This window comes from Erythrolamprus reginae, chromosome 9 (genome assembly GCF_031021105.1).
Source record: "Erythrolamprus reginae isolate rEryReg1 chromosome 9, rEryReg1.hap1, whole genome shotgun sequence".
In the NCBI taxonomy this organism is placed as follows: domain Eukaryota; kingdom Metazoa; phylum Chordata; class Lepidosauria; order Squamata; family Dipsadidae; genus Erythrolamprus; species Erythrolamprus reginae.
Window position 1 is genome coordinate 26,094,792 of NC_091958.1, and position 25,140 is coordinate 26,119,931.

General features: G+C 45.1%; 1 protein-coding gene across 1 annotated transcript; it reads left to right on the plus strand.

Moving 5' to 3' along the window:
* The first annotated feature begins 2,669 nt into the window (after positions 1-2,669).
* Positions 2,670-24,917, plus strand: KCTD19 (potassium channel tetramerization domain containing 19). Its single transcript, XM_070760580.1, has 16 exons — positions 2,670-2,738; positions 2,817-3,140; positions 3,374-3,539; positions 3,641-3,832; positions 5,048-5,179; positions 6,859-7,081; positions 8,523-8,683; positions 9,329-9,432; positions 12,098-12,240; positions 14,397-14,480; positions 15,495-15,600; positions 16,655-17,261; positions 21,979-22,164; positions 23,949-24,103; positions 24,263-24,364; positions 24,781-24,917. The coding sequence occupies exons 1-16, from the start codon at positions 2,736-2,738 to the stop codon at positions 24,892-24,894; spliced, it is 2,802 nt and encodes a 933-aa protein (XP_070616681.1). The 5' UTR covers positions 2,670-2,735; the 3' UTR covers positions 24,895-24,917.
* Positions 24,918-25,140: the final 223 nt, after the last annotated feature.

Here is a 25,140-nt window from a genome sequence, read left to right on the forward strand (position 1 = left end):
CTTCTGGTATTTATGCTGTTTGTGTCCTGGACTCTTTTACAGCCTCTGGGGATGATCAAGAGGCAGCCAAGGCTCATGTCAAACTGCTGCCACCGACTCCAATACATCCATCCATCCATTTTATTTATATGCCACTCATTCCAAAGTGGACTCAGAGTGGCTAACAAATGGGATAAATACAACTACTAAAATACAATCAAAATACACAATAAAATCCATAATGAAACAGTAATACCCTAAAAAGAACCATACAAACACAGCAATCCATCTAATTGACTCCAAGCAGAGGCCCCAGTAGCCATTGAGTCAAAAGGGCTCTCGCCTTAAATGGGCAGGAGAAGATGGGTTTGCTGTTTCCGTAGCAACATGGATGATTGTTGGAAAGCACCTGCCAGTCTTGTTCCTATTTTCAGTCTTATCTTACACTGAGTATTTAAACAACGTTTGAAGCATGAGTTGAAGTTGCAATTGGGCCAAATGAGTAGTTTACAACTTGATCCACTAAAATAGAAGAAATTTGGGGGGTGGGGGTCTGACTAAAACTATTCTGGTGCATAAAAGAGAAGAAATTACAACCTTTTCTTTTAGGTTTTAAAAATGCTAAAGACTTGCAGTGCTTTCCAGTTTTGTGTAAGATACTGTACTTTCATTCATTCTCTCAACATATATGGCCACCCATCTCAAATCCATAAACAAGAGTTAAGTATTAGTTTTGTTAAAGAGTATTTTTATCTACAAGTTTTGAATGAGAGGGAATTACCAACAGAAATCATTCATTGATAACTTGGATGATCAGAGACCCTTGATAAGTAAAATGGCAAATGCAGTGAAAACATCTGACTATACAACCAACATAACAATTCATTATGCATTGCATCTGTATAGGGAAGTTGATGGATGCCCTGCAGAAATGGAGGCAGAGGTGAACTGCAACAAGTGAAGTAAATGGTCAAAGATGAAAGGCAGCCAAGGATAATAGGGATGCAAATTTAAAATAGGAACTTGCGGAATGTGCAGGAAACAAAACCTGAACATTGAGATAATGTAATAAAAACATGATGAGAACACTGGCAAGGAAAAGCATTGAAGTACATGGTCCATTACAAACAGTGGAGGAGAAGGTGGATGAAACCTGGCAATGATTTACAACTGGAACATTAAAAAAGGAATCTGAAAACTTGATTTTGGCTGCTCACGAGTAAGCTATTCGAACTAATGCAATCAGATCCAAAATTGAAAAATTGTCATTTCACAGCGCAAATTGTGGGGAGGCAAAAGGAACAAGTAGATCACAGATTAAGCCTGTGTAAGAAGATTGCACAGATGGAAAGGTAAGAACAAAAAAGTTGAAAAGTCAAAAGTGAAGTTAAAACAATGTGCCATTTCTCAATACAGGCTAATAAAACACCAGACTTTACTGTTGAAAACGGTTGAAAAGAAGAAAGCCTGGAGAATAGATGTGGCTATATTGGGGTAGTAGAATAGGAGACAAATACAGCGGTACCTCTACCTAAGAACCCCTCTACTTAAGAACTTTTCTAGATAAGAACTGGGTGTTCAAGACTTTTTTGCCTCTTCTTAAGAACCATTTTCTACTTAAGAATCCAAGCCCGGAAAAAATTCCCCAGGAAATTTGAGAGCGCCATGAAGGCCTGGCCAGTTTCCTGCCATTCCCCATTTAATCCCGGCCATTGGGCTTTTCTGGGCTGCCAGAGGAGCCTTTCAGTGGCGCTTAAGGAGGCTTTGGCAGTCCAGAACGAACAAAGCATTTTCCTTTCTCTGGGGGCTTGGAGAGGGAATAAACCTCTGCCAGCGCCCAGAGAAAAGAAACGCTCCCTTCGCTCTGGGCAGCAACTGTCCTCCTCTTCTTCCTCCTCCTCCCACCCAAATTCCGAGCTTTTATTTTTTCCTAATGGGTTTGCACGCATTATTTGCTTCTACATTGATTCCTATGGGGGAAAATTGCTTTTACTGTACTTACAAACTTTTCTACTTAAGAACCTGGTCACTGAACGAATTGAGTTCTTAAGTAGAGGCACCACTATAATTAGAGATTAGGAAGCCTCAAAATCTGAAAATCCAAGTTGAGAGATGATGGCATAAGCCAGCCCTGGGGGTCTCAACAGCCCTATAAAACAGTGTTTCCCAACCGTGGCAACTTGAAGATATTTGGACTTCAACTCCCAGAATTCCCCAGCCAGCATTTGGATTTACCAACCATGTCTGCTGGAAGTTTGTTCCAAGCATCTACTACTCTTTCAGTCAAATAATATTTCCTCACGTTGCTTCTGATCTTTCCCCCAACTACCGTAACCACAGATTGGGCCCCCTTATCTTTGTGTTCACTTTCCTATTAAAAACACTTCCTTCCTGAACACCTTATTTAACCCTTTCCCATATTTAAATGTTTCGATCATGCCCCCCCCCCCCTTTCCCTTCTGTGCTCCAGACCAGTGTTTCCCAACCTTGGCCATTCGCTGACTGGGGAATTCTGGGAGTTGAAGTCCAGATACCTTCAAGTGGGCAAGGTTGGGAAACACTGCTCCAGGCTATACAAATGGAGTCCCCTGGGGGAGGGAGGGGGCTCGCGGGGGGGGGGGGGAATCGGCCGGGGTCTAAAGGGGGGGAACACAAAGCGGGGCCGCTGATCCTCCCGCACGTGCCCCCCGTTGCCGGGCAACCGGGGCGGCAGTTGAGCAGCTGTGCCCGGCCGGCGGCGGCTGCGGGAACCCGGCATGGTGAGGGGGCGGGCGGCGGGCGCCGAGGCGGGAGGGGGGGGGGGGTTTCTGGCTGACGCGCGGTTCTCCCTCCCGCAGGACCCGGCGGCGTCGAAGGAGGCGGAGGCAGCGTCGGCGTCGGGAGCGTCATCGGGGCCGCCGGAGGAGCCGCCGGTGCAGCTGAACGTGGGCGGCTGGGCTTTCGCGGTGCCGCGGAGCAAGCTGGCGCAGTTCCCGGAGTCGGTGCTGGGCCAGGCGGCGGCGGGGGCAGCCGGACAGCGGCTTTTCTTGGACCGCGACGGCTACGCCTTCCGACACGTCCACTACTTCCTGCACACGGCGCGGCTGTCGGGCGGCAGCGGGATGGAACTGCCGCTCCTCTACGAACAGGCCGGGCTGCTCCGCCTGGCGCCCCTCCTGCAGGTGCCCTCCCCCCCGAGGGTGGCAGCAGAGGAGGGGCGGACCCAGGGGTAGACTACTGCCCGGGCCGGAGGGGGGAGACGCAGTGGGGTAGCGAAAATGAAGCTCCACCTCAGAGCACCCAATTTGCATTGAAAGATGTTGAAAGAAGATGCATGTCAGTATGGTAGTAAAAATTTTTGGTAGGATCCCCCACGCCCCACCCTGACTTGCCCGCCCCTCCCTCCCTCCCGCAGAGCCTGGACAACCTGAAGGAGGGCAAGCACAACCTGCGCGTCCGCCCCGCCGACATCCCCATCGCCGAGCGCGCTTCCCTCAACTACTGGCGGACGCGCAAGTGCATCAGCAAGCCCTGTGCCGCCGCCGCCGCTGAGTGCGCCCTCAAGAGCCCCGCCTGCTCGGGTAAGAAGACGGCGGGGTGGGGCAGGGGGCGGCTCCGCCATTTCCCCTCCCCCCTGTCCCGCCACGACGGCCTCCACTACTCTTCCCCCCCCCCCCGGCAGGCTCGCAGGAAAAGGCGCCGCTGGGGTTGATGGACACGCCGCTGCTGGACACGGAGGACGAGGTGCCCTACTGCTTCCTGCCGCTGCGGCTGGTGGAAGAGTTCCCCACGCTGGTCACCGACGACAACCTGCTCTGGCTGGCCGACGCCGCCGCGCTCATCGAGTGCGAGAGCGGCGAGTTCCGCTTCATCGGTAACGGGTGGCGGGGGAGGCTCCCCGTGGCAAGGGACGGCGGGGATCGTGGGGCGCGCAAGAACCCTCGTCCGCCCCCCTCGGTTGATCCCCGAAGGCCTCAGGGGGAGAGGAAAAGAGGGTGGGTGGAGGGATGGGCGGCGGGACATGAAGGTCCTTGAACCGCCAACGTCTTTCAAGCGCCTGGCGCCTGCACAAGGAGGAGAGGATTTTAGGGCAGCGTTCGGCATGTCTCTCTCTCTCTCTGTGCCCGGTGCACAAGTTCCCTGGGTCCCATCGGCCTCCACCCCGAACTGAAGAAGCGGGAAACCTAACAAGGAAAGGGTGTGCAGAGCTTGAAACTTCTCCTCCCCCCTCCCTTTACCTCAGGGGTAGGCCAAGTGGCCTTTGCTATGACAGGTGGACTTCAACTCCCAGAATTCCTCAGCTAGCATGATTGGCTCAGGAATTCTGGGAGTTGAAGTCCACAAGTCCTAGAAGAGCCCACTTGGCCTACCCCAGGCCTAAGCTCCTTTCCCTCAGAAAACCAAGAATGCCAGAAAGGTCCAGCAGTTCTTCGGCCTCTTCTATCCCAGGGCGCCTGGAGCTGCTTTTGCTCACTTCCTTTGAATAAACGGTTGCTTGTACAAAAACTATGAGGCTTTGCCGGTGATAAAGGAGAATGTTTGTACCTCAGGGTTGGCATTAGGGCCCCATGGTGCTCTCTGAGCTTGGTTGTTTTCTTGCAGAGCTCACTGATGATGATGTGAGCCGCCCTGAGTCTTTGAAGAGGGACGGCATACAAATCTAATAAATAATAATAATTGTTGTTGTTGTTGTTGTTGTTGTTATTATTATTATTATTATTATTATTATTATTATTATGTGACCTATTTGAGCAAGGAAGAAAGCAAGCAAACTCAGAGAATATCACCTGCTGGTTTACCAAGTCTATAATTTGCACTGTTATCCTAAAATTATTGTTATTATGGGCACCAGCCTTGGCTAGGTTTCAAACTCAAATTCTGCTTCTTCCTATCAATTTTCTCTCTATTTTTTTCCACGTCCATGGCTTTCTTTCTGGCTGGCTCTCCATCTGTTGCTAGGAATCCCCAGTTTTGCTTTATCCTAAAGTCATTTGAAATATATGCATATAGCATGGAATGTGATGGCAAAAACACCCTGCTAGCCCTTCGGGTTGCTTACTTTCTGGTGTGCGTTTTTTTAAACAACTAGCTAATTTTCTTCGCTCAGAGAAGATTCTTTTGCCTGATAACTTCTCCAGCTTGGATGCTCTGGAAGCGGAAGCAGAAGCCTTGGGCATTCCCAAGGTCATAGAAGCCGTGAAGATCTTCAGGAATAACCCAGGTGTAGTTGTTACAACACTTTAAGTGATGAGTGATTTCCACAAAAAGGGATTGCTTGGGCTTTCTATAATTACAGAGATAAACTAATGATAGCTTAGTCTTATACATTATGAAATTGTACAGTATATAACCTGTAAAAAGATTTTGAGTTATTTGCTACAAAAATTGAAGTATATTGTACATACCTTTATATGCAATTATTATTTTTTATTAAATGGCCAAATGAAACAGATAATAACTTTCCTGCACTTTTAGACTAATTTAGCCCTTCTTCTAGGAAACTCCAAAAGTGGCTACAAATTATAATATTTAGAATGTCAGGTCAAACTAGAGCTGTCCTTTTTCAGAAAATACTATTCTTTTGAATACCATTAAGGAATCCCAGATTACTTAGCCTTCACAATACCAGTATCTTCTATTTCTACTCTTCAGCCAATAGCTTTATTGTTGCTCATCTTAAAATATCCTATTTTTCAGAGTATAAGACTCACCAGAGTATAAGACACACCTAGATTTTAGAGGTGAAAAACAAGGAAAAAAGTATTCTGAACGGTGTAGTAATATATTATTTAATAAAATATCAGTGTAGCAGAATACGTTTTACAATCATGTACACTTTTTACAAACTTCAAACTTGATAGATTTAAGACTTGTAGACTTTAACTCCCAGAATTCCTCCTCCAGTCATGCTAGCTCAGGAATGGGAGTTGAAGTCCACAAGTCTTAAATTTGCCAAGTTTGGAGACCCTTCCACCCCTAATTCCTAACCCAGGGTCTTCAAACATGACAGCTTTAAGACTAGTGGACTTCAATTCCCAGAATTCCTCCTCCAGTCATGCTAGATGGGGTAATTAGAAGAGCAAAACATCTCCGTTTTTGTGAAAAATGGGCCATTTTTTGCCCATCCCCCCCCGCCGCAAAAATGGGGTGGGCAAAGGATCTGGGAAGCCTGCAGGGAGCTCCTGGGTGCTTAGGGATGGGCAAAAATTATTATTATTATTATTATTTATTAGACTTGTATGCCGCCCCTCTCTAAGGACCTGGAGCGGCTATTTTTGTGAAAATGGGCCTTTTTTGCAAAAAAACGGGCATTTTCCCATCCCCTAGCACCCAGGAACTCTGCAGGTTTTCCAGACTCTCTGTCCACACCATTTTTGTGAAAAACAGGCTTCAGAACAGCAAAAATGTTTGTATTTGGTGTATAAGATTCACTGACATTTCCACTTTCTCTTAGGAGGGAAAAAATGTGTCTTATACTCTGAAAAAAACGGAACATATGGCTGTCCAACAACCCAAAACCAGTGGCCCTTGCACTCAGTGTTCCTCCGGGTTGATCCCTCCTGTGCCCTGACTGGCATCTGTCCTTCTGACTACAATAGCCTATTGATTAGGAAGCTTTGAGCACATGCAAGCCTGCTTGGGGGATTAGCATGCAGGACAGGCAAAACATTCTGCTACTTGGCTCTGGAAACACTCTGAACTTTTGCTCCAAGTGCAGAATAAAATGGCCCCTTCCAAACCTGAAGGAAGAGTGAATCTTTTAAGAAATGCATTTGCTTGTGTTGCCAATACTGAGTTGTTGGCTCTGCTTTTGTTTTAAAGTGGAATGCAGCCAGGATCTTTACTCCAGCACAGAGAAGCCATGTTAACGTCAATTTCTCCTGGGGTGTTTTTCTTTAGGCTCGTGTTCCAGTGAAGCCTCTAAGTCTCCAGGCTGTGAGAGGAGCACGGTGGCCCAGCAGCCGAGAGTTCAGGACCCCCCCGTCCTCCCTTTGTACCCGATGGTGCTGGGACTCCTCGTCAAGTACCCCGACTCTGCTCTGGGGCAGCTGCACATGGAGAGCACCCTGGACGGGAACAAGCTCTACATCTCGGGGAACGGAGTTCTCTTTCAGCATGTCATGTATGTCTCTTGGGGAGTTTGGTCATCCATTTGAGGTGTGGATGCAAACACAACTTTCAGTTAAAACATAATGGTGTGCAAAGGAAGTGCTCTCCAGGCAGGATGGCACAGAATAATTCTTATTTTATCACTGGAAAATTCTCAATTCAAATAACATTTCCCTGCTCACATTTATTACCACCGGGGTCATCCAGTTAATTAGTATTTATGGCCTTTGCATTTTGTTGTAGCCATTCCCAGGATGGGAGAGAGAAGGATAAAGCTGGTTTGTGACCAGGAATATCCAGACCATCAGCCAGGATGAGGCCTTCCCAACAATTGGATGGAGTTGCCAAATACAATCTGCACCGACTGGGAGGGTAGCATGCCTCACGTTGCCTCCTGACCTGGGCATCCTTATCAGATCCCATAGGAGTTTGGGGGAGTCCTGTAGAGAGGGCAGGACTGGTCAGGTGGCAAAGTTTGGTTCCCGGCTGGGTCCCCTTGGAAGGTGATGCTGGCTGGGAGGCAAACAGAGCTCCTTCCTCCAGGAAGAGAATGCGGGAAGGGGCCATAGACAGACCACTTTACGCTGAGAGCTGTGAGCAGTGATTGGCAATTGGCTGCTTTTCCGTCTGGACCCATTTTCTAGCTAAATTCTTTGAGGAGTGCTGATTTTGTCCTGGGGTGGTCTCTGTCAGATGGAGTAGATAGAGTTGTATCACGGGAGTAACCTGTAGAGAATGTGTTTTTGTGGCACCCTCTAAGTAAGTGTAGCATTTGGTGGTTCCTTTAAGGCCACTGGAGGGTTTTATGGGAATGTCAGTCAGTCGTCTTGATTGATAGTCAAACAGAAAACAATAACCTCATGATGGAATTACCAAGGAGAAATGCCCTCCCCCCCAACACTGGCATAGCAAATTGCTGTACATGTAGAAGGGGAGAAACCCACACTCGCTCTCACTGATGTTGCTCTCTAGTCAGGTAATGAAATGTCTGTAAGCAGAGCTCCATGAAGCTCCGACAGCACCAGGGACCCCACAGTTCCATCCTCAGCTGCATAACAGTCCTGTTGGAACTTGTTGGATCACAAATTATACTTTCCACATTTTATTATTTGAACAGCCAAGGCCTAGCTTTTGCATGGAGCCAAGCCATGTTTTGATCTTATGACCCAGAAGCTTCGGTTTCTAACTGTTCTATATTTTATGTAATGAAATGAAAGTACACTGCCAACAGTATCTCTTCAGCAAGGCTTAATGGCAAATTAATATGCATATGATAAGGAGGAACTGTATCTTTTTTTAAAAGTAGAGTGAGGAAATCTGATATATGTATATGAAGAAGAAAAGCAGTAAGTAAGAAGTCCGTACGAAGATGAAAGAAATAGTAGCTGCCTTAAAATAGGAATGATAAAAAATATCTACATTTCTGGCAAGTCTTTCTCTTTTTCTGTGCAAAGGAATTGGTTAGGAACTTGCAGACTTCCACTTACACGAAATATGTGTGAACTTCCGCACCTTTGCACATATTTGGATCAAATGGATCTCATCTACGAGCCAATGAAGGACGCTTTAAAAAGGTTTCTAAACCCGAAGATGCCCACAGATTCCCTCATAAAAAGTAAGTTGTGCCTCCCTTGAGATATATTATGTGCGTGAAATTGTTGTGGGAATCATTCACAAGTTAAAGATCTGGGCATGGGAAAAAACCTGCAAAAAAGGCTGCGGCATACAAAATACTGCCTGTGGTAGAAGAACGGGGGACAGTTATTGGGGGGGGGCAAGCTGAACTAGAAGGGGACTTCACTTTTTTAAGGATGAATACCTGATAGAATAATTGATGTTTTCCCTTAGTGGGAGAAGAAAATTAATAAGTTGCTTAGGCCTTTTTGGGGACTGTTAGCAAGCTGTCGTCCTATGTGCATTTACTCGGGAGTGCCGTTGCCCAGAAGGGCTTTCTTCGTTGCACCCACTAGCATTGTCCAGTCATGTTTTAGGTTAATGTACAGATTCAGCTCAAACACTCAGTTGTTGACCTGCACAACATAGTTGAGAATTCCCACATCAAATGATCCAGCACATAAGCCCAGGCATCTCTGGCTTGGTAATGGAACTTGTGTCCCTGATTTCCTTCCCCGATCCATTCATTTATAAGGAAATTGTGTGGTTCAGATGGCTGGGCATGTTCTACTCCCCCATGAATCCATTCCTTTGTGTTGCAAAAGTATAAAAGTAGACCTTCTGCCATTTGGATTGTGTTTTGTAGATGCAGAGTGGGCAGCAGAAATAACAGCTTTTTCCCTACATCATATTGTCAAAGTCTATGTAGGAAGCCACTGGTATGCCACCTATTTGCAAACGTTATTAAAGGTATCATTATTAAGTATCTTTATGTTGCTTGCTCTAGAGTGGCCAATATTTGGGCTGTTTAGCTAAACATCTACAGAGATTCTCCGTCATCCAGCTCACGGTTGTCCCAAGGGTGCTTTTCAAGAGGCAACTGGACTTCTTGTTTTTCTTTGAAGATGTTTCGCTTCTCATCCAAGAAGCTTCTTCAGCTCTGATCGGATGGTGGGGAAGGGAAGGATTGATATTCCTTGCATCCTTTTAGACAGTTGTTGAGGTTCCTTAGAGGTTTATCTCTGTCCTCAGGGACGGTGTTGAACTGGGTCCTTGAATGAGAAGCGAAATGGCCTCAAAGAAAAACAAGAAAGTCCAGTTGCCTCTTAAAAAGGCGCCATTGGAACATTTAGACGGTTTGTTCTAAAGAGATGTAGAGAAAGCGTGTTGGGTAACAGCTCAGGATACATATGGCAGATTGCACAGAAAATTGACGCCTTACGATTTTTTGTTGTGCTTCTGGAGAAATGCAGGCTGGGATATGAGAGAGAATTCCAGTGTCATCCATTCCCTGTCCTGAATGCTGGTGAGCTGGGGGCACCCAGAGAGCTCATCTGGAATGCCTCCCATGATGCGGCCTTGGTCCCGTGCCCAGCCCAGGGTCCAGCCAACTCAAAGTCCAGGGATTACTCTCCCCTTCCAGCCCAGTTTTTATCCTGAGCCTCCCCTTCAGCATTGTGGTTGGTTGTAGAGTGAGTTCATCTTCCCTCCTACCACAGCCATTTGGGCTTGGAGTGCCGGAGGCAGCAGGTTTCCGTGGAAGCCTCTCGAGGCAAAAGGCTTGACTGGGGCTCCCCAAGGGCTGGTCGGTCACAAGGAGGCCTTCTGGAAACCCAGGTGCAGCATTCCCTTGCAAGAGCTGGAGTTTGCCAGTTCTCTCCCCAAGAAGAGGCATGCAGTTCTGTTCTGTTTTGTTAGTTTTCTTTTTTTGCCGACACCAAACTGGATGTTCTCTTGCTTTCAGGGCTTTGAGCCATTTTCTCTCCTGTGCAAGAAATTGGAGTTACTTGCCACATACGTTATTCAGAGGGTGCTCCTTTTTCCTAGCTCTGCCCCCCCCCCCCTCTATCCTGACTGCCAGAGGCATGCAGGAGGATTGCTGGGTGAAGTGGGAAGGAAAGTCCATGATGTTTTCTACGAAACTGGTGGAAAGGTGCCTGTTACGAATGGGAAGGGCTGTGCCTTCCTCCTGCTAGCCTTGGGAGTGAGGCTGGGCAGGGCTTGGAGGGGGAACTTCAGCCAGTCTTGTGTCAGTGGCTCTTCTTGCCTATGGGTCCCGTTCTGTCCTTAGTCTCTTTTGGAAGGTGACAGTAATTCTCCAATTCACATTTTCCCCAACGTTTAGAGCTATTTACTAATCTAGCATGATGGCACAGGATTTGGGCATTTTGCTTGAGATTGTGGCTTTTTATAATTATTATGAGGATAGTGGAACCAAGGAACACCTGCATCCCTTAGTACAGGCAGTCCTCAAGATATGACAGGTCACTTGATAAATGTTCAGAGTTATGACAGACACCCCAATATTTACATACTGTATGGCCCTGTTTCAAAGTTACAATGGTCCCCAGGGTCATTTGCCCCGTGACTGACCATGCTGCAGCACCCCCATCCCTCTTGCTCTCCATCCCGCCCTGACAGGACCCCACAGCGCATGAGGTCTGCTTCCCAGGCCTCCTGGAAGAGACCGCCATTTTCAGCGTTCCAGCAATTCCTTGTGGAAATGGCTGCTGCTTTCAGAGCTTCTTGCCCCAATGACCTGGCCACCAGACAGGCCCTTGTTTTGCCCCAGGAAGGCAGGGGCACCTGGCCAGGAGGAAAGGCAGGGGCAGAACCTGGAAAGGCACCCACGTTTTCCATTCTTGCTGTTTCTTGTTGGCAAGATAGCCAACTGTACAGCAGACCCACATGTGAGCCCTCTGGGGACAGAAAGTGGGCCATGGGGTATCCTGGGGGTGGGAGGTGCCTTGGGGAGTCCAGGCAGGTGGACTTGGGCCTCCCGGGATCTCCCCCACCTCTGAGCTCCACTTAATGATCCACACATTCATTTAAGGGATGTACAGGGGGGGGGGGGATGGTGGTTGGTATTTGACTTGATGTAGTTCATTTAATATTTGTCCCAATTTTTGGCCCTAATGGGCAGCCTTCATTACATTCGTAACATGAAGATTACCTGTACTACATCGGACTGCTGTGGCATTGCAGTTTTACTCTTTTAAAGACTAACCAAACTGATAAAAGCATTTTTTTCCATGACCCGAGACTCAGGACAATCAGTTAATCTGATTTTTTCTTTTAAATACCTATATGCCATGATAAAAGTGAGCAAAAGACATTTTTTACTGCAGCAAACTCTGGTGACCTTTTCCCCTCTGGAACCATGGGATGATGAAGCCCAGGCTTTGCAGGGACGAGGAATTTAGGCCACCTGCAGGCCAGGCAAAGTGGACAGCCTCCACGCCACAACGCCAGTCATTTGTGGTTCCCCTTTGCACCTGACATTCTGTCTTTGTGAACTATCTAGTTCTTTAGAATACAAATCTGGGTGTGTGTGTGTGTGTGTAAGGAAAATAGGCGGGAGAGAAAGCTCATGGAAAGAGCTGGTTTGAAATCTCTTACCTTTTTTTCTTTTTAGTTTCCAGAGTTGTTGTCAAATTGTAAAAAGGTATATTGGATTGCTTATGGCCAGAGTCTCCTCATTCATGGAGATGGAAAAATGTTTCGGCATGTTCTCAACTTCTTAAGACTTGGCAAGTTGTATTTACCATCTGAATTTAAGTACGTTAATTACTGTTTGATGCATATTATATCTGGGATAGTGAAAGAGCAGTTTTACCTTAAGATAGTGTTGGAAGTGCTCAGTGCCCAAAATGGCTGCCTCTCTCAATCATGTTCTTTGTAAACTCCCCAGAGTTTTTTTCTTCTAAAACTTTAGCAATTGTGTTTGCCAATTTCTCTTAGGGGTTCCTGTTTCATTATGTCCCCTATGATGTCATTAAATGTTGTAAAAAATTAGACAAATCAAGATAAACACCTTGACCACAACAATGAGTAAACTTGAAAATGACTTACAGTAGGACCCTTACGACCAAAAAATGTTAGAGGAAATAAACACGACCAAGCATAAAATTAATCTCCTAACCCAAGAAGAATTAGCTCAAAAACTAAAAGGAATAAAACAGATTTTTTTTAAAAAAATGCTAATAAACCAGGCAGATTTTTTTTAAATTAGATTTCTGTGCCGCCCTTCTCCAAGCGACTCAGGGCATATTGAGATAGCTAGAACATAAAATTGTGAAACAAGAAATAGAGATATATATTAATAGATTCTGATGGAGAAAAATGAATGAAGAATACAGAGAAAAAAGACATTATAGAAAAATTTTATTCCAACCTATATAAACAACAACAGTAGTCAACATGATAGTTGATCTCTTTTTGTTAAACGTTATACTTATGCTAAGATAGAGATATGTATATATTTTACTTTTTATATGTATATTTTTATGGTTAGTATTTGTGTGTTGTTTGTCCTGAATGTAAATAATAAAGACTATAAAAGAAAAAGAAAAAGCACCTTTAGGACATTTCTTTTGTTGAAAGGAAATGGTTACAGAAATCTTGACAAATGGATCACTTTCACTTTAGAGCTCAATTGATCATACATTAAGGAGATTTTGGTTCACCTTCATTTGCCTGGCTAGAAACCAGAGATTGGGATACCCAGACAAAGGGAACTGAGGCGGTCTTGGGGGTGGGCTATTTTTCCTGGTCCTTTAATCTTTTCCAGAATTTAAATCTGGCTATGCCAATTGGCCACAGTGGGGGAATTTCACACTTGGGGTGGTTGATTAACTGACAGCAACTTCCACCTCCCCCTCCCCCCATATTCTGCTCCCTTCCTCCCCATCTTTAGTTATAACATATTTTATTGTAAATGTCAGGTGTGTTTCCATTCAAAGTCCAGGAAAGAAAACCTCCAACTCCATTTGTTAGAGATGAGAACTTTTACTAGACAAGAAGTGATATCAATAAAAGGAAAGCTAGTTCTGAGGCAAAGCTACACAATATGTATATACAAAGGAACCCCAAACCCTCCCAAATGACAGCCCCCCTTGACCACCCATCTATGTCCCAAGGTATCAGGTGGGTGTGCTGGCCATTAGGTCTTCCACATCTGGGCCACCGAAGCCAATGACCTTGAACAGGCTCTAAACAAGTCCATGATGCCTGGCTGTACCAGGCAGAGAAAATTCCTCCCTAGCAACTATTTGAAACTTCAGACAGGGCACTCACCAGTGTACTTTTCCCCTCCCAATTAACTGACCTCTCTCCCCCACTCCCCGTTATGACAGCTGACGCAAGCAGGTGAAGAAGAAAAGTGGAGGCCGACAGTAATTTTCATATGCTTTTGTATATATATATATTCATATATTTATGATTCCATTTTAATATAAGCCATCCAGAGTCGCCTTAATGGGTGACAAACAGATTTAATAAATAAAAATCATTGCACAGTGTGTTACAAACCTCTGCCGATTCCAGGACCAGCATGGCTTCCAGGCCAGTTTGGTCCATGAGCTGGGAAGTCTTAGATTCAAGGGATGGTTGGTCCCACTATCCTTGTCCCTGGCCAGTCCCTGCCATAGCTTTGTTTGGGTATCGGGCAAAGCCTGGGAGATCCTCTCACAGAACCAAGTGGCCTTCCAGGATGAGAAGATGGATCTTCAACAGGTTCTCTGTCAGTGGTAAAATAGAATAGAATAGAATTCTTTATTGGCCAACTGTAATTGGACACACAAGGAATTTGTCTTGGTGCATATGCTCTCATCATTATAATAATTTAGTTTCATTTTTTAAACAATTTAGCAAACGTTATTGGGGAATCTCCATACTGTTTATTTGACATGCTTTGCTTTTTCATCCCATGACAGGGAATGGTCACTTTTGTGCCAGGAAGTGATAGAGTACCAGATCCCTTCTCTATTAGAGGCTCTCGATCAGTATGACACATACAGGTATTTCTTTCTCTCTCTCTCTCTCTCTCCCTCTTCTTTTCCTTTCCTCCTCCTCCTCCTTCTTCTTCCTCTTCTTCTTCTATAAAGTTCAGTACGCTACAGGTGATCCTTGACTTATAACCACAATTGAGACCAAAATTTCTGTTGATAAGGAAGACCATTATTAAGGGAGTTTTGCCTCATTTTATAACCTTTCTTGCCACAGTTGTTAAGCAAACCACTGAAGTTTGTTAAGTTAGTAACCTGGTTGTTAAGTGAATCTGGCTTCTCCATTGACTTTGCTGGTCAGAAGATCACAAAAGAGATCACGTGACCCCGCAACCATCATAAATGTGAGCCCGTTGCCAAGCATCACATAGCCGTGGAGTTGCTGCAACAGTAGTAAGGGTGAAAAACACTCAGAAGTAATTTTTTTTCAGTGGTGGTCCAACTTCTAATGGTCACTAAACAAACGGTGTTGAGGATGACCGGCCCTGAGTGCTTCATCGCTGGAGGCTCTTAATGGGGCCTGGACAGCCGTTTGTCTCAAATCCCGTAAGGTCTTCTGCTTGAGCAGGTCCCTTCCAGCTCTACTCCGATTGGTTGGTTAACCTCAATAATCAGTCATTGGATAGGACCAGAATGCTGTAGTGGGAAGCAGGAGATCTCGATGATGAAGAAGAACAAAAAATAGGAGAGGTGCAGAAAGGAAAGGCTGGGCTGTCTTGGAGAAGCCCCTCCCTTTGGGATGCAGGATCCCTGGTGGGAGGCAGTTTTAAGCCCCCAGGGTGGGGGAAGAGGACATTTGGACAAAATGCAAACTTTGGTGAGCTTGTGCTTTGACCAAGAATTTAAAAGTGTCCGTTGCTCCTCAAAATCTTTTTTTCCTGCCCCTTAGGAAAAAGGGGGGAAATTTCCACATAGCTTTCTCCTGTTCTTGACTTCTAACTCTTAATAGGATAATTTTAACAATGACCAATATTATTGAGGCATAGAAAGTGTTTCTTAAAAATATATAAAACGTTTGTGTTCCAGATTATGGGTACAACAACAGGAAGTTCAACATGTAGCTTATCCGGCTAGGAACCTTGAGTCTCCAATATCAGAAAAGGACACTGGATCCAACGAAGTCCTTCGAGATGTAATGTTATTTTTAAATTATTGCTATTGTTTTGATTGGCTGCAGAGGCATCCAGATGTTTAGATCTGGCATTTTTATCCTTGCCAAGGACCCGGGATAGACAGTTGTTCTTTGATATTGTTAAAAGTGTTGTCACAGGATGTCAGCTGTTCCAAGTCAAAGCTGCCTTTTGCAATTGATTGATGGGGATTTTGTCAAGAGGTGCTCCAGATTTTTGAGATTGCACCCAAGAAGTCTATGATCGTTGGTACAACCTTTGCTTTCTATTGCCACAGTCATTCCATTTCTATTTCTCTTTTGTAATTTTTTCCCCAGCTCTTTCTTTTTTATTCTGCTATTGTTATGACTACTGTCATGCTGGTTTTCTTCTTCCTCAATTTTGAGCACTGTAGAAAAAAGTATCTTTCCAATGATAGAGTGAAAAAGTCTGCCATTTTAAACAGGGGTGAAAAGAAAAGTTCACGCCGGGCCCAGAAAACAAATAGAGGGAGAAACATGCTATGTTTTTCCTAATCAAACATCACATTATAACAGAGCAAGTTTCTATGGTTCCCATCAGCTGTAATCATATTCATTGATAGGGAGCCCTCAATGTAAGACCAGCTTTTTGCTATGCTCTCTGCGTGGGGGCTTTATAGCCCCTGCAGCACTTCCAGCTGTGGCAAACTGTCACATGACTACATGTCAGGCACTTGGTAACTGGCCCGCCTTTATGACCAAGTCAGCATCTCGTTGTCACGTAATCACATTTTCCAATATTTCTTGCTGTCTTCTGGTATTTTTGATGGTTTGTGACAAAAAAAAATCCCCCAATCAGAAGAACTGGTTTGTTTAACAACTGTGGCAATTTGCTTCATGACCCCAGTTAGAAATGTCATGTGGATGCCTCAACTTGGGCTACAGTGACCTCAAGCTGGATTTCCAGTGGTGAGATTTGAACTGCCAAATTGCACTAATGCATTCTAACCACTGCACCTCTGCAGCTCTTGCTATAATACAATCAATTCATTATTAATTATGCTTTAATGGAGTCTTTTCTTTTCCTTTTTTGAAGCATCTACATTTTGCTGTGGATTTAGATCCATCTGCCAATAATTGGAATATAGCTAGAGAACCACAATCCATGGAAGGGAACGATAGAGAGAACACCAAGTACACCAGCATCTCCTCCATTAAGGGAGCAAAGCGAAAGCATCCGTGGGAAATGTCCAAGTCCTCCGATGACTGGGAAAACTCCTGCCTTTTCCGACAGGAAGGAAGCCCCCCCAAGAAAAGAGGAGCCAAAGGCAGCTTAGCCAAACCCTTGGAGAACAGCGACCCCCCCATTCAGAAGCTCATTTCTCTGGTGCAAGGCTGGGATATGGCTCACTGCAGGTGCTGTGGGGCTCCCCAGGGACCAGGATCCGCGGAAGAAGCTAAATGGAGAGCTTTGTCCATGAGGAACCCCCCTTCCAGCTGCTCCAGAATCTCCAGCTCTGAGCCGTCCAGTAATGAGGGGGACATACAAGGGACACCAAGAGCACCAGGAAATCCGTCCAAGGCTGGACTGTGCAAGCAGGGACCCCTGCCTCCCCAGGGCTGGCTGGCAAAGGCAGATGAGCCACGCAGTTTGGAGGAGGTGCCCTCCTTGGGGAAAAGTACCAGCCCTCAGGAAGAGACGGGTAAGTGGAACTCTTTCACATGTTGCTGGTAAATGACTTCCAGGGCTGATTGGGAATAAGGGGCTGCTCCAGGGCTGGACTCAGACCAGTTTGCCCAAACCGGTAGCAACCCGCTGGTGGCGTCATAATGATGTCACTGAACCAGCATCTGTTTTTTGAACTTTTTAAGTTCATTTTTTCTTCTGAGCATGTGCAGAAGCCGTATCTGGCATTGTGCTGCATGCGTTTGCCATCCTCTTTTACGCTTTCGTTTTTCAAAAAAAGGTTTTGAATTTAATGTCGAATTCCAATGTATTTTCATTGTGTTCTTTTTCATTGTTTATTTTTATTTTACTATTTTACTTTTGTACTCTTTACACTCTTTTCATTTGTTCCTTTTTATTGTTTTAAGCCGCCTAGAATAGGTGGGAAAGATGGGTGTCAAATAAATGTAACAAATAATAGGAGAGAGGGAAAAAGAGGGGGAGTGGGAGAGAAGTAGAGGGAGATGATAGATTGATTGATTGATAGGCAGACAGAGAGATAGATGTTTTTAAAAGATGTAATATTAAAAAATAATTTAAAAAATCTTTGGCACTTAGAAAGTCAAAGATGATCTCTTGGAAAAAGTGATGCTGAGAAGGCAGAACCCAGAGATTTTGCATCTCTTTTCTCCCACAATTTAGCTAAAGGGACTGATTTTGGTCTCCAAGGCAGAGAGATGGTCGGCCAAGGTGTGGCACTCCAGGGCTGGTCTGCTCCAGTCCCACTTAAATACATGCAACTGGGCAATGGAAGGTGCCTCAATGTGCGCCAGGGGTGTGGCCCAGGTGCTGGGCGCTGTCATGGCCATCGGGGCGGGGGGGAGGGTCTCCAGCTGATTTTCAGTTTTGCTGTGGGGCTGCCCTGTCCTACCCAGATCTCTTCACCTTCCCTCCGTCTCTCCTGGCTGCAGCCTTTCCTTCCTTTGTTAAGCTGTCATCCAGCCAAATGTGCATAGTATGTGCTCTAACAGATACACACAAACACATTTTACAACTACAATTAAAAAACTCAATTCTTTGGGTTGCTATGTACAAGTATGTTTTTAGGGTTTTGTTTGTTTCATCAAGGGGTCAGCTTGTAAGTCTAGTAAACAGCGGAACAGGAAACCAAGGATACACCAAACTCAAATGCTTTGCTGCCATCTTGTGAATGAATAGCGATTGCCTTGCAAAATAAATATATGAAAGGAGAATTATTGGGTTGAACGAAAGTAAGGTAAAGACCAAAAATTAATGGTTAGATGGAGTTGATGAGAGACTCTGAAAGAGGAGTGAGACGTTTAAAGAACAAAGCAGCACGGAGACTCCATAGACATAAGGAAGGCTAGAGAAGTAGAAAGGGACTGTAAATTGTGTTAATATAATCTGCATTTTACAGGAGTTTGTTTTCTCTCTACTCGAGCATCTTATAGTTTCTCTATGCTTCACAAAGCATCCTTAGTCCGAAAGAGAATAGTATGACTAATATTTATGTCAACAACCATTCAGGTGCTCGTTCATTCCATTCCCACATGGCTTCTGACTGCATCATAAGGAAGCCCTGGGGTGGAAAAAGGACTTTTGTTTTCAGTTATTAAACTTTCCCTGAAGAGAATTTGAATTCATAAGAAGCCGGCACCATTACCAACTATTTCATTACAAAGCCTCTTTGGAATGTGTGTGTTTAATTTCACCCTTGTTGTTTTGAGAAGATCATAATTAATTCCCCTGCGGGTTTCTCCTAACCTTGTCTTCAGCTCCAGAAGATGTTACAAATACAAACACTTGTCCAATTCTTTCTTGAAAACCTCCAGCAATGGAGCACCCACAACTCCCGGACTCAAGGTGTTCCGTGCATTTAATTGTTCTCACCAATTATTCTCAAAAATAATCCGAGCCGTGTTCCTTAGGATGAAGTGGGATCCCCAATGGATGAACATCTGGGTTGGGATCCCTCTCGAAGAGAATGCTCTTGTCAGCGTTCTAAATAGCATCTGAGAAATAAAACAAGTACCAGTCCATTTCTCTCAATCAGAGCTTGATTTATTAACAGAACCATGTTAGCTACGCCATTGTCATTCCGATTCTGAGTACTTCCCAGAATCCCACCTAGGTTAAGGTTCATCTTGCATCCCCCACACCCACAAGTTCATCACGAGAGCCGGTCTGTGTGCAGGAGCTTATCAACTTCCTCTTCTCTTCAGTTGAGGCAGAACAAACAGTGGCCTTGGCTTGGAGAAAGGAATCTTTGGAATCTTTCCCCTCTAACTACTCACTACACACACACACACCCCTTGTGTTGTGTCAGGCTGAACTCTCTAAACCCCACATGAAGACTCAGGCCTGACAGCTCTGCTGCCAGCAGTTCCTCATGAAATTGGAGCGATCAAGTGAGATGCTACCCAGATCTCTCCAGGATGCTTTACAACACTTTCATTTGACATTTTTATGAGGACTCACAAACAATACTGCAGGTGTTACCAAAGTGGGTTCGGTGTAGGATCTGGCTCCACTGAGCCAAAGTAAGGTCGCAAGAGACCCAGAGACATATTGACCAGAGGTCAGTTCAGACCACTGCCCCCCTCCCCCCTCCTCCTTTTTGCACCTTGTCTGCCTTTGTGCTCATCCTCATGGATGCGGCCTAACTGCTCTCCAGCAGTTTGCTTGCCTTCATGCTCATCCTTATGCCCACGGCTCAGCTGTTCTTCACCCCTTTGATAGAAAAATACTACAAAATTTTAACAGACCCAGGAATGCCTGGAGCTCTGTTTGATTTTTTGTGGTGGGGGCTTCCTTAATAGCCTTGACTTTGCTTTTGGTGGAGTTTTGGTTTGAATATTTGTTTTTTGTTGTCCCTTTTAATTTTCTTCCTACTTTTTTTCCTACTTCCTCTTGTTAAAGCTGTGCCAGACTGTTAGAAATATTAAATGAATCACAGTGCCATTTAGTGGTGAAAATGGAAATATAACTTTGAAAATACACCTGGGATCTTTTGTTTATATAACAAAGTAATGTTTGTATCTGTTTTGGTCTGAGAAAGAAGGAGAGCTTTTCTGATGATCAGATGTTGTTTGGGTTTCGAGTATATGGGGTTGTTTTTTTTCTCTCTCTCCTTGTTTGGGAATTTTTTGCCTTCTTGAATTTTGCAGACTATTGAAAGGATTAAGGCAGGAAGAGCCTGAAATGTAATTTTCTCTTCCACTTAAAAAAAAGTTTTAATTTAATTTATTTGACTTCTATGCTGTGCAATCCCATGACTCAGTGGAGTGGACTTTTTGGAGTGAAAGTGTACTACCCTTTTTTACTTTTTTAGAAGTTTTCTTTTTCTCTTTTCAATTTTTTATTTTTTATTTGCCTTTTTGTTCAACTACAAATATTGTTTAGGGTTTTTTAAAACAATTTTTAGATGACTATTTTTTAATTTATGTTTAAATTTTTGGATAATTTTTATGTTGGCTCTCTTCTCATTTTCCCCTTTTTTCCTTCCCTTTTTTTCCTCCCCCCCTCCTCCTCCTATTATTATTATTATTTATTAGATTTGTATGCCGCCCCTCTCCATAGACACGGGGCGGCTCACAACAATCATAACACAATACATAACAAATCTAATAATTAAAAGTCACTAAAAACCCCTTATTAAAAGAAAGCATACACACAAACATACCATGCATAAACTGTATAGGCCCGGGGGAGATGTCTCAGTTCCCCCATGCCTGGCGGCAGAGGTGGGTTTTAAGAAGTTTATGAAAGACAAGGAGGGTGGGGGCAATTCTAATCTCCGGGGGAAGCTGATTCCAGAGGGTTGGGGCCACCACAGATAAGGCTCTTCCCCTGGGTCCCGCCAGACGACATTGTTTATCGACAGGACCCGGAGAAGGCCAACTCTGTGGGACCTAACCGGTCGCTGGGATTCGCGCGGCAGAAGGTGGTCTCGGAGATATTCTGGCCCGATGCTGTGAAGGGCTTTATAGGTCATGACCAACACTTTGAATTGTGACCGGAAACTGATCGGCAACCAATGCAGACTGCGGAGTGTTGGTGTGACATGGGCATACCTAGGGAAGCCCATGATTGCTCTCGCAGCAGCATTTTGCACGATCTGAAGTGTCCGAACACTTTTCAAAGGTTTATTTATTTATTTATTTATTTATTTATTTATTGCTTTTTATTATTCCATTTTCTCTATTTGATTACAAGACAATTAAAAATTAAAATTGTGGACACATCAAGGAAGATACCCTCACTGTTTTCATCAGCAACTGCACTATCAACACAGAGCCCAGGACAGAAAATGACAGACACAGCAGCACAAGGAGATAAATCTAATACGATGGAACTAAAGAACTCTAGTCCAAATAATTTCACTTTTCCTTCTTAACCCACCACTAGGAAAGAGGCTTTGATTGTTGGAAGATGGTTTCGGCTTCTGTAAACACATTAGGCTTTTGAAGTATTTTTTTCTACTCATAATATCAATGTTACTTCCATGCATATTTTAGTAATTGTAAGCCACCAGGGGACCCATCTGTGAAATATTTTAGGAATTGTTAGCTGTTAAAATTCTTGCTGTAGCAGCAGAGTGAAATGGGATGAACCTAGTTTAGGCCCCCACATTGAGGGCATGCAAAATGCAGTGGCTGAGATTTTGTGCTGTGGTCATAGAGATGTTGCCTTGCTCAAACCACCCATGGAATTGTTTTGTTCATGCTCTGCAGGAACAGCCGTTGAAGAAACTGCTCCTTGCCAAGCCCTTGAGGTGAGGGGTCTGATCCTTAAGGTTGAGCACCCTCCCATCGTGTCAGGCGACGGCTCCTGCGTCTTTCACGAAGACAGTATTCTCTACAGCACGGGTGCAGAAGACCTCACTCTGGCCTGTGCCCTGGCACCCCCCGTGGACAAAGGTAGGCCCTCGGCTGCAGTTGCATGGGTGGACAACGTCCTAGGGCACGATGTACACACTTAACATCCAAAAAGAAACTTGGAAATCTAATCACAACCACACACACCCCGCCCGGCAAGACGTCACTCTAAAATATGCCCCGATGCCTTGGGCTTGCTGGTTGTCACTCTGGGAGTCTATTCTGAGAAGGTCAAAAGATCAGGAGGATGGCAGGGCCCATTTTCCCAGACACACTCCAGGAATGATCCAGACATTTGGTCCTGGTGATCTCTTGGGTTCTTGTCCCATTTCAGCCTTTTCCCCCCAACCTGAAGTTAACAGCAGCAACTGATTATCCAATGGGTCATTCCGTGTCAAGTGGACCAATGGTCCCCACCTTACCATCTCAGCTAAAATTATCAGTGAAAAATTCTTATCTCTGCAGCACTGATGTTTTACTAAGGTTTGGGAACCATTAAGACACCTCCTTTAGGCTTGGGAACCTAGTCAAAGACACCCGAAAGAGGCTTGGGAACCTCGTGTAAGATGCCCACCTTCAGGCTTGGGAACCTGTGCCAAGTGCCCCACCCTTGGCTGGACATGCCTGGCTATCGGGCGTGACCTCTTGGCGATGAGCCACCATGGACCAACGCATGTTTAAATACTAATTGACTTATACAGCCATTAGAAACATCAATGGGCCTGTTTCCTCTATCATCAACAATACTGACAAAACCCACTTTTTCAGACCCTTGTTTGAAACCTGGCCTCACCTTTCCATTTCCTAACAAACATTCCTGTTTTTTTAATATTTTTGAACACAGTCTTATAACATCTTGTGTTCTTTATTTTTTTAAAAATGCTGCTTATTGAAAAAAGAATCACTTTTACTGCACTTGTATCAAAGGCGCAGTGAAGAAATCACAGGCTGCCCGCAAAGAGATTTTTTCAATCCTTATATGAAGAGACTCCAAAATTAAAACAATATATTCTTAAAGAAGAGAATCTGCTCATTCTAATGGTGCTAAAGTGAAGAGGATTGAAGCTGTCCCACATGATCAAACAGGGCATCAAAGATAGCCAAAATTTGGCAAAAACCCGTTAAATACCAACTTTGAACTTATATTTTGTCAGCAACTTGAAGTAAAGTGCTGCAAATTGGAAGTCCTCATTGCAGCTGTGTACTTAGTACACCTGCCAAAAATCAGCCTGACAGGCCTAGTAGTTTTGAAACGACAGCAGCATGAAGATTGCTGTAAATTCATTTTTCAGGATTTTTTTGCAATGTTTGAGCCTGAACCATGTAAAAAAGAGGAGGGGTTTTGCCACATGGGGTTTTGCCAGTTTATAAAGCCTCCCAAGGTGTGCAAGTTCTCCAAATATCTCAAAAATACTACTGAAACTGCTTCTAGAAGTTGGCCCAAAATGTCATTTTTGCTGACTCAGCATTTTGCAAACTATTTGAAGTCTGAGAACTCCCAGTTTTTAGTCTTTTGAAATAAAATTTTGCACAGCATAGTTTTATATCATAAAGAAACTATGTGCCAAATTTAATCAAAATCTGAGATGGTAAAGTGTGGATGATCTTTAAAATTGGTCCACTTGACACGGAATGACTCCAATACAAAACTGGTCATTTGGGTGCCACTTGTGCGCCTGTCCTTTGAGCCTGTTGCCTGGGGCGGAGTTCTTCCAAGGGAAGAAGGTGGACGGAGGTCCAGGAGAGGAGGAAGGACGCCAGGGGCTCAAAGGCCGAAAGGGCTGAAGAAGCCGGAGTTGAGGATCTCAACCTCTTTCCTCTTGCAGATGTCGTTTTCCTGAGCTTTCCATTAACACAAGAAGAGATTTTTTATGCCCAGAAGTGCCATGGTTTCCTCACGGATGTCATCTTGGACTCTATAAGGCAGAAGGATCCCAAGGAGACCACTGCCAAGGTGGAGCTCCTGGTCCGGCGGTTGTGGGTAAGAAGGGATCCTCTGCCTCCAGCCTGGAGATGCTTTGGCTGGGCTGGCGAGGAAGCTTTGCCCTTCCCGGCACTGGAGCCGCTCCTTCCCAAGGGCCCTTTCAGCCCCGCTTGGCCTGGCCAGGCTCTGGCGTTTCAGTCCCCTCCTTCCTTACAGCGCCTGCAGATCAACGCAACGGAGTTTGTGGCCGAGCTCCTGAGTTCAGAGCCCTTTAAAGGCGACGGCCATTCCTATGAGAAGCTGCTGAAGTGGGTGGAGGTAAGTGCGAGTGAGAGTGGTGCCTCCATAAACGCACACTCGCAGCGCTAGCCTTGCTTTCATTGTGAGGCCCCTCCCCTCCTTTCTGAGAACAGCCACAGGCACGCGTGAGGGGTCGGACCTCCAGCTCTCAGGTCAGGCATACCCAGGCTGGACGCAGGTTCAGGCAAGGCAGCCCCACAGGACCCCACCCCCGCTGGCATCGCTAGGGTCACCAAAGTATGGCAGTTAAATGGGGATGGGCCTTTGGCTCCCATGAACCTGCATCTGGAAAGCAGCCACCCTCCTGCTGCGATACTTGAGCCCCTCCCTGAGAAAGAGGGGTCCCCAGGGAACATGGCTGTCAAGGGGGGAGGCCGAGGGGCAGCCTTTGAGCCAGCAGAAATTGCTCAGCAAGCATCTGCCTTTCCTTTCAGTTCACCCTGCCTTTTGCCTGGAAATACAGCTGCTGCGTTAACTTGCTTATTAAAAAAGGATACTTTAAATCACTCTCACATTTTGTTATTGGAAAATATTTACAGAACCCTTAATAAAACTGAAGTCTTTGGCCGCAGTTTGTTAGAAGTTTCTTTTTCCTTTTGAAATTAACCTTTTGGTGGACCCACCACTCTGGGCTTCAACTCTGAGAGGTTTCAGATCTCTTTGGAAGCTGGATCAGGAGATCCGTTGATTCAGCGTGTCAAGATTGGGTTAGAGGCAAGCCAGAGTGCCTCCGGTGTCCCCCAGGGGGAGAATGGGGGATAGGGGGACTGTCCAACTAGGGCTTCTGCAAGGGA

Coding starts and splice junctions, on each gene's coding strand:
- KCTD19 (XM_070760580.1), top strand. Junction 5,180..6,858: donor GATCTTCAGGAATAACCCAG/GTGTAGTTGTTA, acceptor GTTTTTCTTTAG/GCTCGTGTTCCAGTGAAGCC. Junction 9,433..12,097: donor ATTTGCAAACGTTATTAAAG/GTATCATTATTA, acceptor TTTTCTTTTTAG/TTTCCAGAGTTGTTGTCAAA.